Here is a 12,217-nt window from a genome sequence, read left to right on the forward strand (position 1 = left end):
AACACTATAAGGTCAGGAATATATGTTTGTGTTCCTGACCCTATAGTGATCCTTTAACCCCATTAAGGACCAAACTTCTGGAATAAAAGGGAATCATGACATGTCACAGATGTCATGTGTCCTTAAGGGGTTAATATTCCCTCTCAGTTTTCTACCTTTCAACAAAATGTGTCAAGGTGGCGCAGCAAAAGGGCCATTCACATGATCTACATGATCAAATTGTCCTACTTCCCTTTTTAACACCAATCGGTGCTCTGGCCCAAGCAACTGCACAACGACATCTGTCACTTTAGTTCCTGCATACTTCACAATGTAAAGCACTGTAGCTCCCCGCACAGGGACTTTACGCTTTTTATTCCTGACTGATGCAAAAAGGAAAGTGAAAAATCTTACCATCCAAATGTTTATTTTCATTCCTGCAATTGTCAATGGATCCATTTTCACAAACTATAAATAATTGACAAAATATAGATATAAAACCCAACAAACTAGCATTTAAGGTAAACAGTTACATGTAAAAGGTTGGTTTGTGTTGAAGCTCATGGAATTTTCTTTCATAATTTAAAGAGAAGCTGTAAGTTTGCCTTTCTACACTGTAAACACTAATGAGGTGCAGCGAAGGTTCACATTTGTAGGTGCTGGCTCTGCCATAGTTCTAGCGTTAGCCATCTTCCATATGTGAGTATTTGTGAATTTCTACAACGATTACAAAAAGGAATACTACTGAGCAGTGGCCACTTAGACAGAAGTCGGTGTAACCATTCTCAGCAGATAACGCACTAGAAATAGAAACATCTCTAATAGTATAGAGATAATAAAAACCATTTTAATTACTTTATTCACTAAACACAAACAAAACGTGAAAAAAGGTGGAAAAGGGTGATTGTGAAAAATGTATAAAAAAACAAGGAGAAATACTAGATAGCCACCCAGATATGTCTCATATAAATATATTCCCTGTTCAATTGCATCATCACTAAACGATCTGTGAGTAATGATAGTAACAATACAGTAACCAGTTAGTTCAAAAAAATTGTAATCCCAACTGACAGCTACAGAGTATCAAAGACAATATGATCTCAGTAGTCAAGATACAAATGGAACATAAATCCAGAAAGATGGAAGATGGGAATATGTGCTATGTTCATATAGACACAAATACTGGGCTAAATATACTGCTACATGAATAACAGGAGCAAGGAGGGTAAAAAAACATATATAGTAGCCCCCTATCCTAGTTAATGGCAGTAGTGCCCAGTAGAACACAGGAAGGATAACACCCTACCTCAGATAAACTATGGGGAGGTATACCCCTAAGAATAGAGGTAGTGGTGGTAGAAAGCCTGGATACAGCAGTAACAAGTTCTCAGCAAAAGATGCAGAAAGTAAAGCCAGTGAGGACAGGGTATCTGGGATAAATATAGAAAAAGTATTGATGGCAACTGAATTCTTGAGTAATACCGTGTTAAAATTACCCATCAATCAGGTTGACAGTATACCACTGTGAAATCCCTATTAAGATACCCAACTCAGTAAAGTGTATTGTCCTAAACAGATAGATCAAGAGGTATCCGTAGGTAAGGATCTACTCCCTTAAAGGGCATAGCCCTGAGAATAACCCGCCTAGAGGAAATGAGCAGGCAAACCCAGTTTAAAGCCCTATCTATCTAGCTGCAGCTCTAAAAGCAAATACTACTATTCTGCATAAGTGCTGCGAGACAGGACCGGCTATCAAGTAAATCCCCACTAAAATCAATCGCTTAGTATAGAGTCCTACTCAACGCTCGTTTTGGCGCTACCCTGCGCCTTTGTCAAGAGTAAACTGCTGGGAAGAAAACACTGGGTAATTACATACATAGACTCGGCACCTCCACTGATGTCATTTAACCAATCGGTTTTCGAGACGTCAGTATAGGTGTGCTTAGGATAATTGAAACAAGTACTGTGCCGATAAGCCCCCTTATGAAAATCTCCGGCGTGTCAAAATTAACCCAATACGAGAATGCAGGGGTGGACTGACAGTCTTCTGGGCCCCCGGACAAAATTAGGTCCAGGGCCCTTCGAAGACAAAATATTAAAGTAGCACTATAATATTAGAGTAGAGCCGGGCTCCCTCGGCTCTGGGGAATTTTCCTTCCTCTGCCGCCGTCAGATTCGAATGCGCATTCGCGGCAAGAGCCGCGCACGCATTCAAACCGCCCATAGGAAAGCATTACTAAATTCTTTCCTATGGACGTCCAGCTTGTCTTCTCGCTGTGATTTTCACAGTGAGAATCGCGGAAGCGCCTCTAACGAACTGTCAGTGAGACCGCCACTAGAAGCTGGATTAACCCTTAGTGAAACATAGCAGTTTCACTGAAACTGCTATGTTTTCAGCTGCAGGGTTAAAACTAGAGGAACCTGGCACCCAGACCACTTCATTGAGCTGAAGTGGTCTGGGTGCCTATAGTGGTCCTTTAAGGACTAAGTAAATGTTAAAAAGAATTTTAAAGTAAGTAGTCAAACCGTGTGAGAACAGTTTGACAACTTACCTGGGGTCTGCTGGGACATGAGGCTGTAGTAGGGCATAGGAGCAGTGGTGTGTGTGAGTGGTGCAGTGTGTGTGAAAGGTTCAGTGTGTGTGTGTGTGTGGGGGGGGGGGGGGGTGTAGTGAGTGAATGTGTAGGGTGTGTGTGTGTTTTGGCAGTGTATGTGTGTATGGGGGGCAGTGTGTGAATGTGTATGGTGTGGGGGCAGTGTGTGTATGGGGAGGGCAGTGTATGTATGTGTATGGTGTGTGTGGGGGCAGTGTATGTGTGGGCGGGCCGTGTGTGTGTATGGTGTATATATAGGTGGGCAGTGTGTGTGTGTATATGGTTGGGCAGTGTGTGTGTGTATATGGGTGGGCAGTGTATGTGTATATATGGGTGGGCAGTGTATGTGTATATATGGGTGGGCAGTGTATGTGTATATATGGGTGGGCAGTGTGTGTGTATATATGGGTGGACAATGTGTGTGTATATATGGGTGGGCAATGTGTGTGTATATATGGGTGGGCAGTGTATGTGCATATATGGGTGGGTAGTGTATGCAGTGTGTGTATATGTGTGGGCAGCGTATGCAGTCGGTGTGTATATAACGGTGGGCAGTGTATGTAGTGTGTGTGTATATATATTGGTGGGCAGTGTATGTAGTGTGTGTATATCAATGGGTGGGCAGTGTATGCAGTGTGTGTGTGTGTGTATATGGTTGGGCAGTGTGTGTGTGTGTATATGGGTGGGCAGTGTATGTGTATATATGGGTGGGCAGTGTATGTGTATATATGGGTGGGCAGTGTATGTGTATATATGGGTGGGCAGTGTATGTGTATATATGGGTGGGCAGTGTATGTGTATATATGGGTGGGCAATGTGTGTGTATATATGGGTGGGCAATGTGTGTGTATATATGGGTGGGCAGTGTATGTGCATATATGGGTGGGTAGTGTATGCAGTGTGTGTATATGTGTGGGCAGCGTATGCAGTGTGTGTATATGTGTGGGCAGCGTATGCAGTCGGTGTGTATATAACGGTGGGCAGTGTATGTAGTGTGTGTGTATATATATTGGTTGGCAGTGTATGTAGTGTGTGTATATCAATGGGTGGGCAGTGTCTGCAGTGTGTGTGTGTATATATATGGGTGGGCAGTGTGTGCGTGTATATATGCGTGGGCAGTGTATGCGTATATATGGGTGGGCAGTGTGTGTATGTATGTATATATATATATATATATATGTATGTGGGCAGTGTATGTATATGGATGGGCAGTGTATATATAGGTGGGCAGTGTATATATAGGTGGGCAGTGTATATATATGGGTGGGCAGTGTATATATATATGGGTGGGCAGTGTATATATATGGGTGGGCAGTGTATGTACATGGGTGGGCAGTGTATGTACATGGGTGGGCAGTGTATGTACATGGGTGGGCAGTGTATGTACATGGGTGGGCAGTATATATGTATATATGGGTGGGCAGTGTGTGTATATGGGTGGGCAGTGTGTGTATATGGATGGGCAGTGTGTGTATATGGATGGGCAGTGTGTGTATATGGGTGGGCAGTGTGTGTGTATGGGTGGGCAGTGTGTGTGTATGGGTGGGCAGTGTGTGTGTATGGGTGGGCAGTGTGTGTGTATGGGTGGGCAATGTATGTGTATGGGGGGCAGTGTGTGTATGGGGGGGCAGTGTGTGTATGGGGGGGGCAGTGTGTGTATGGGGGGGCAGTGTGTGTATGGGGGGGCAGTGTGTGTATGGGGGGCAGTGTGTGTATGGGGGGCAGTGTGTGTATGGGAGGGCAGTGTGTGTATATGGGGGGGCAGTGTGTATATGGGGGGGCAGTGTGTATACGGGGGGGCAGTGTGTGTATGGGGGGGCAGTGTGTGTATGGGGGGGCAGTGTGTGTATGGGGGGGGCAGTGTGTGCATGTGGGGGGCAGTGTGTGTATGGGGGGGGGCAGTGTGTGCATGGGGGGGCAGTGTGTGCATGGGGGGGCAGTGTGTGTATGGGGGGGGGCAGTGTGTGTATGGGGGGGGGCAGTGTGTGTATGGGGGGGCAGTGTGTGTATGGGGGGGGGCAGTGTGTGCATGGGGGGCAGTGTGTGCATGGGGGGGCAGTGTGTGCATGGGGGGGCAGTGTGTGCATGGGGGGGGCAGTGTGTGTAGGGGGGGCAGTGTGTGTATGGGGGGGCAGTGTGTGTATGGGGGGGCAGTGTGTGTATGAGGGGGGCAGTGTGTGTATGGGGGGGCAGTGTGTGTATGGGGGGGCAGTGTGTGTATGGGGGGGCAGTGTGTGTATGGGGGGGGCAGTGTGTGTATGGGGGGGCAGTGTGTGTATGTATGTATATATATATATATATGTATGTATGTGGGCAGTGTATGTATATGGATGGGCAGTGTATATATAGGTGGGCAGTGTATATATAGGTGGGCAGTGTATATATATGGGTGGGCAGTGTATATATATATATGGGTGGGCAGTGTATATATATGGGTGGGCAGTGTATGTACATGGGTGGGCAGTGTATGTACATGGGTGGGCAGTGTATGTACATGGGTGGGCAGTGTATGTACATGGGTGGGCAGTGTATGTACATGGGTGGGCAGTATATATGTATATATGGGTGGGCAGTGTGTGTATATGGATGGGCAGTGTGTGTATATGGATGGGCAGTGTGTGTATATGGGTGGGCAGTGTGTGTGTATGGGTGGGCAGTGTGTGTGTATGGGTGGGCAGTGTGTGTGTATGGGTGGGCAGTGTGTGTGTATGGGTGGGCAGTGTGTGTGTATGGGTGGGCAATGTATGTGTATGGGGGGCAGTGTGTGTATGGGGGGGCAGTGTGTGTATGGGGGGGCAGTGTGTGTATGGGGGGGCAGTGTGTGTATGGGGGGGCAGTGTGTGTATGGGGGGCAGTGTGTGTATGGGAGGGCAGTGTGTGTATATGGGGGGGCAGTGTGTGTATATGGGGGGGCAGTGTGTATATGGGGGGGCAGTGTGTATATGGGGGGGCAGTGTGTGTATGGGGGGGCAGTGTGTGTATGGGGGGGGCAGTGTGTGCATGTGGGGGGCAGTGTGTGTATGGGGGGGCAGTGTGTGCATGGGGGGGCAGTGTGTGCATGGGGGGGCAGTGTGTGTATGGGGGGGCAGTGTGTGTATGGGGGGGCAGTGTGTGTATGGGGGGGCAGTCTGTGTATGGGGGGGGCAGTGTGTGTATGGGGGGGCAGTGTGTGTATGGGGGGGCAGTATGTGTATGGGGGGGCAGTGTGTGTATGGGGGGGGGGCAGTGTGTGTATGGGGGGGCAGTGTGTGTATGGGGGGGGGGCAGTGTGTGCATGGGGGGCAGTGTGTGCATGGGGGGGGCAGTGTGTGCATGGGGGGGCAGTGTGTGCATGGGGGGGGCAGTGTGTGTAGGGGGGGCAGTGTGTGTATGGGGGGGGCAGTGTGTGTATGGGGGGGGCAGTGTGTGTATGAGGGGGCAGTGTGTGTATGGGGGGGCAGTGTGTGTATGGGGGGGCAGTGTGTGTATGGGGGGGCAGTGTGTGTATGGGGGGGGCAGTGTGTGTATGGGGGGGGGCAGTGTGTGTGTATGGGGGGGGGCAGTGTGTGTATGGGGGGGGGCAGTGTGTGTATGGGGGGGGCAGTGTGTGTATGGGGGGGGGGGGGGCAGTGTGTGTATGGGGGGGGGGGGGCAGTGTGTGTATGGGGGGGGGGCAGTGTGGGCCTGCTTACCTGTAAAATCTGATGTTTTCTCCCTCCATCTCCTGAAGCAGCACTTGTCAGGCCAGGCTCCTCTTCTCACCCTCCATCCATGCTGGGAGTGCTCCCTGTGAGAGGGAAGCAGCGGGTGATGTCACTTCCTGCCCCCTCCCATCCTCACACTGAGCACTGAGCAGGCAGAGATAGAGGAGACCTGGCAGAGTGGCAGTGAGAGGTATGCTGCCAGGTCTCTCACTGAATGATGGGGGGGAGGTATTAGCAGATTGATGGGTTGCAGGGGCCCTTCGACTCATTATGGGCCCCCTGCAACCTTCTTACAGCACTTTCTTTAACTTCCTTCTACTGTGGAGATCTTTGATCTCCACAGCAGAAGCATGGCTGTGCTGCCGGGCCCCCTGACTGACTCGGGCCCTCGGTCAGTGACCGATATGCCCGACCTGTCAGTCCGCCCCTGCGAGAATGGGAACTGACTGAATCAGTTGGGACGAGCTGGGGGGGGGGGGGGGGGGGGAGTAATAAAAGGTTGCTATCTTTGGGTGACGATTAATTGTGAATTTCTCCTTTGATACTGTCAGCGAGCACGAGCATGATTTGCATTGTATGCCAGCCTGTGCTTTAAGATCCTTGCATATAATACAAATCCAAACCACACAACTAAAACTTGTTAGCTATTGCGTTGTAAAAATGCAAAGTTCCCCTTTCATGTTTTTGTATCTTAAGCCATCTTTAAACTTAAACATTTCAAAGGGAAGAGTTTTTGAAAGATCCCAATGTTTTGCCTCAAGAAAATGTCTCAGACACTTCGCTGTCTGTTGTTACAAAAAAATTACAAATTAAAAATACCTCCATATATTACACTGCAGCTGTCAAAAGTTTTTGCCAAACATTTTTTGTGTTCTTGGATGGCAAAGATTTATTAAATGAGAACTGTATTTTGCTACATCTTACGTAAAATAACTGAAAAGGCGGTATAAAATGCCAACCTGCACTTTATATCAGGATTGTATGAAAGTGCCTGTCATATTGTGAATAAAGATATGCAAATTGAAACATCTCTAATTTATACAAACTTCAGATGGCTTTGAAGAATCAGCCATCACACAAACAAAATACACAATTGCTCTTAATGTAACTGTATCCCTATTATGTTTACTAATCTAATAAAAGTAACGAAAATGTGTTTGTGAGTTCTGAAAAGTGAAATTAAAATTAAAACTCACAATCACTGTACTTATATCACTACAGTAGTTATGAAGCTTGGAGTGTTCCTTTAACACAAGTCATCAGTATAAATTAATGTGTAAAAATTCCCCTTTAAAATAAATATATTTGGGACTAAGCTTTTTTTAAAGTCTCACATTGGTATCACAACAACCTAAATATAATATTTAAAATCTGGCTTTATGTTCAGAGTGTTAAAAAAAATAATGGAATAAACTAATATTGTATAAAAATGGTTTGTTGAAAACAATGGTCAGCTGTAATTATGAGGCCCTGCCAAGAGTTTGTACATATCTCTCCATGCAGATATTACCTGTTCCTGAGTCCAGTATGTAGCTTGGCTCTTCTGATTTTATGTGGTTCGTAATACACTCACTGGTTTCATCTGCATGAAATGTGTGCTCTAAAAAGGATGGGTTTGAGACTGTGTTAAAATATATACATATATGTATATATATATAAAAATAGTTATTGGTATATAATAAGGAGTCCTAAAAACAATTCCCACTAAATATATAAAAATATACTCATTCTTAAAGGAACACTCCAATGGAAAAAAAAACTTTATTTTTTTAGATTAAAGCCCTAATAAAACCATCCATGCATTTATTGCTACTTTTTTTCATTGGGGATATATCTAAAACAGCTTGAAAAAGCTATAGATTTATTTATTTGCAGCTTTTGCAAGCCCTCCTCTTCTAACCCCACCCAGACTTTCTGTGTATGTCCAATCACAGACTTCCCAATGCAGCTCAATGAGAAATCTTTGCAAGGTAGGTGCTCTGAGCAATTGACAGATGGGTTTAACAACATTACTATATAAAATGAAAAAGAGAGTACACACTCTTCAGCAAGTGTGTTCCTTTACTATGTATTTATTTAATGCTCCATGAATATCTCTTATCTATATATCCAGGGGCGTATTAGCCGCGAGGCAAACAAGGCATTTGCCTTGGGCGGCATTTTCCAGGGGGCGGCAAAAAAAGCCGCCCCCCAAATGCCCAAGGCAAATGTCTTGTTAGCCTTGCGGCTAACAGACATGCTGGGCTGCTGCTGGGCGGGCGGCGAGGGAGCACTCCCCCTGAGCTGTCTGCTCAGCTCCCTCGCGCGCCGCAGAGTGAGGCTGGGAGCCGGAATATGACGTCATATTCCCGCTCTGCCTCCCAGCCTCACTGTGCGGCGCGCGAGGGAGCTGAGCAGACAGCTCAGGGGGAGTGCTCCCTCGCCGCCCGCCCAGCAGCGCCGCCCGCCCGCCCAGCAGCCACTGGACCACCAGGGAGAAAGATGACCCCCCCAGCATTCCCAAAGGTAAGGAGGCTGGGGGGGTTAAAGTGAAAAAAAAAGAAAAGTGTTAATGTGAGTGAGTGTGAGTGTCTGATAGTGAGTGTGAGTGTGTATGTGTCTGTTAGTGAGTGTGAGTGTGAGTGTGTGTGTCTGTTAGTGAGTGTGTGTGTGTCTGTTAGTGTGTGTGTGTCTGTTAGTGAGTGTGTGTCTGTTAGTGAGTGTGTGTGTGTCTGTTAGTGTGTGTGTGTCTGTTAGTGTGTGTGTGTGTGTGTCTGTTAGTGTGTGTGTGTGTGTGTGTGTGTCTGTTAGTGTGGGTGTCTGTTAGTGTGGGTGTCTGTTAGTGTGTTTGCCTGTGAGTGTGTGTGTGTGTCTTATAGTGTGTGTGTATGTTAGTGAGTGTGTGTGTATGTTAGTGAGTGTGTGTGTCTGCTAGTTTGTGTCTGCTAGTGAGTGAGTGTGTGTCTGTTAGTGTGTCTGTTAGTATGTGTCTGTTAGTGTGTGTGTTTGTCTGTTACTGAGTGTGAGTTTGTCTGTTAGTGTGTGTGTTTCTGTTAGCGAGTGTGTGTTTCTGTTAGCTAGTGTATGCGTATCTGTCAGTGAATGTGTGTGTGTGTATTTAGAATGCGGGGCGGGGTAAAGGTTGGGTGGGGGTGGCGCGCGGGGGGGGGGGCGCCTGAGTTTTGTGCTGCCTAGGGCAGCACAAAACCAGGATACACCACTGTATATATCTCTTGTGATGAGATTTATAGGAATCTGAATCCAAAACATCCATCGATTTGGGAAAAAGCTTAATTAAATATCATAAACTTCACAAAAGAATAAGTTCTACTTACGTGCCAAATGATGGAATATTGAAAATAAACTAGATCTAATAAAAGATGTCTAGTGAGCAGCTCCAGCTCATTTTAATATTTTATGTTCATGTTTCAGCAGGATACTGTACAGTAAGTGTAGAGCTGCTGAAACTACTAATGATGTGGGTGTGTTAAACAGATCTAGCAATGATATCACTATTTTCCTACTTAAATAAATGCTGAGTTTACTTACTATAGACTTATAGAGGGAGTTGTGGTGGACTGAAAAATTCCACAGTTTCCTGTTCAGCATAAAAATATGCTTATTTATTTTCTATACTGTAAGGATAGTAACTGAGCCTCACTATATTCAGGGCCGTCTTTAACAAGGGGCAAACGGGGCAGCTGCCCCGGGCCCTGTTGCTCCTGGGGGGCCCAAAGCAGCTGCCCTGTGGGCCCCCTGCCCACAGCCAGGTCTGAACAGCCCACCGGGATACTGAGAAATATTCCGGTGGGCTTCAGCAGGTGAGGTAATCAGGGGCCCCCGGCCCTTTAAGAGAGCTCCAGACCGGGCCTCTGTCTTCCTGCCTGCTGGGAGGAAGTGTTGTGAGGTCACTTCCTCCCAATTAACAAAGTGCCGCTGGGGAGGAGGAGGCATACATGGAGAGAAGGTGACCAAGAGAGAAGGTGACCAAGAAGAAGAAGAAGACTCTCATCAATCTCAGCCATCCAGCTCCCACTGGACTCCAGGGAAGCCACACTTCTGTAAAGGTAAGGAGGGTGGCTAAACTATGTAAATTGATATGACTGTGTGTGTGTGTGTGTGTATCTATCTGACTGTGTGTGTGTGTGTATCTGACTGTGTGTGTGTGTGTATCTGACTGTGTGTGTGTGTATCTGCCTGTGTTTGTGTATCTGACTGTGTGTGTGTGTATCTGACTGTGTGTGTGTGTGTATCTGACTGTATGTGTGTATCTGACTGTATGTGTGTGTGTGTCTGACTGTTTGTGTGTGACTGTGTGTGTGTGTCTGACTGTGTGTGTGTATATCTCACTGTGTGTGTGTGTATCTCACTGTGTGTGTATGTGTATCTCACTGTGTGTGTGTGTGTGTGTGTGTGTATCTGACTGTGTGTGTATATCTGTTTTTTGTGTGTGTGTCTGATTGTGTGTGTGTGTGTGTGTATCTGACTGTGTGTATCTGACTGTGTATGTGTGTGTATCTGAATGTGTATGTGTGTGTATCTCACTGTGTGTGTGTGTATCTCAGTGTATGTGTGTGTCTCACTGTGTGTGTGTGTATCTCACTGTGTTTGTGTCAGTGTTTATGTGTATCTGTGTGTATGTGTACCTGTGTGTCAGTTTTTATGTGTACCTGCGTGTCAGTGTATTTGTACCTGTGTGTGTATATGAGTGTCAGTATGTGTAAGTGTGTATCTATGCGTGTGGCAATGCATACATCCCATCTAACATTGCACACAAATATACCCCTGCATTTCAACATTAACAATGCACACAAATACACCCCTGCATTCCAACATTAACAATGCACACAAATACACCACTGCATGTGTATCTGTGTGTATCTCAGTGTTTGTGTAAGTGTGCATCTGTGTGACAATGCATACATCCCAGCATTCCTACGCCAACACTGCACACAAATACACCCCTGCATGTGTACCTGTGTGTGCATGTGTATTTATGTATGTGTCTGTGTGTGTATACGCCAGTCTTTGTCAGTGTGTGCATGTGTGCAGATGTGTGCATGTATCGGTGTGCTAATGTGTATGTATATCTGTGAATGCATGTCATACATCACGGCAATCAAACACAACATGCAAACACACCCCTGCAAACATTACATACAAACACACCCCTGAATTCAAACTCAAAAAGTATATAGAAACACATCCCTACATTTAAACACCAATACTACACCCTACATGCACACACATACTGTATACAACAACATGCTCACATTCAAATGCACAAACACTGCTCACAAATACAGCCCTGCAAGAATGGCCAAATGGTAGATCCCCAGCTGGCATAGCATCGTGGGAATTGTACAACAGATGAGGATCTATCTTTTCTCTGCTCTTGCGCTAGAGGGGAGGCTCAAAACAATGTCTTGCACCAGGGCCCTGTCTACATTAGTTCTGCCACTGTGTTGGGGTGGAGGGCGTGATTGCATGCCAGAGAGTGAAAGTGTGTGTGTGTGGGAGGGGGGGGGGGCAGGATCCAGGGGGCCCAAGCAAATGCTTGCCCAGGGTCCAATCAATGTTAAAGACGGCCCTGACTATATTGAACATTTTATTTTGTTCCAATGAGACAAACGACTTTGAATTTAGTCTACAAATGAGCACATCATGAGAAATATTTAGGGAAAATTGAAGAGACTTCCACATCAAAACTACATCTTTCATTTTACCACATTAATAACTCTTTTTTTGTGATGTTGCTATACTTATTGTGCTGTTTATATGTAGTGACTCATATCTTTTGGCTTTCAATGCTTTGACTTGCATTGCTGCTTCATAAAAAAAGTGTATTATCCATCTCTTTCACCGTTTAGTTGACATTATTAAAGGGACACTGTAGGCACCCAGACCACTTCAGCTCATTGAAGTGGTCTGGGTGCAATGTTCCATGTCCCTTAACCCTACAGTGGTAATTATTGCAGTTTC

General features: G+C 46.1%; 1 protein-coding gene across 7 annotated transcripts in view; it reads right to left on the reverse strand.

The window, feature by feature from the left end:
* GTF2IRD1 (GTF2I repeat domain containing 1) overlaps positions 1-12,217 on the reverse strand; it is a 102,123-nt gene that overhangs the window by 26,166 nt on the left and 63,740 nt on the right. For 4 of the 7 annotated variants that reach the window (XM_063457411.1, XM_063457409.1, XM_063457407.1 and 1 more), the window contains 2 exons: positions 7,767-7,856; positions 394-447 (listed from right to left, as the gene is read on the reverse strand). The exons of 1 other annotated variant lie outside the window; for it this stretch is intronic. In XM_063457411.1, coding sequence (XP_063313481.1) covers positions 394-447; positions 7,767-7,856 — 144 coding nt within the window. The remainder of the gene's footprint in view (positions 1-393; positions 448-7,766; positions 7,857-12,217) is intronic. 2 more of the 7 variants (XM_063457412.1, XM_063457410.1) reach the window with 2 other exon arrangements.

The sequence above is a fragment of the Pelobates fuscus genome, chromosome 1 (genome assembly GCF_036172605.1).
Source record: "Pelobates fuscus isolate aPelFus1 chromosome 1, aPelFus1.pri, whole genome shotgun sequence".
In the NCBI taxonomy this organism is placed as follows: Eukaryota; Metazoa; Chordata; class Amphibia; order Anura; family Pelobatidae; genus Pelobates; species Pelobates fuscus.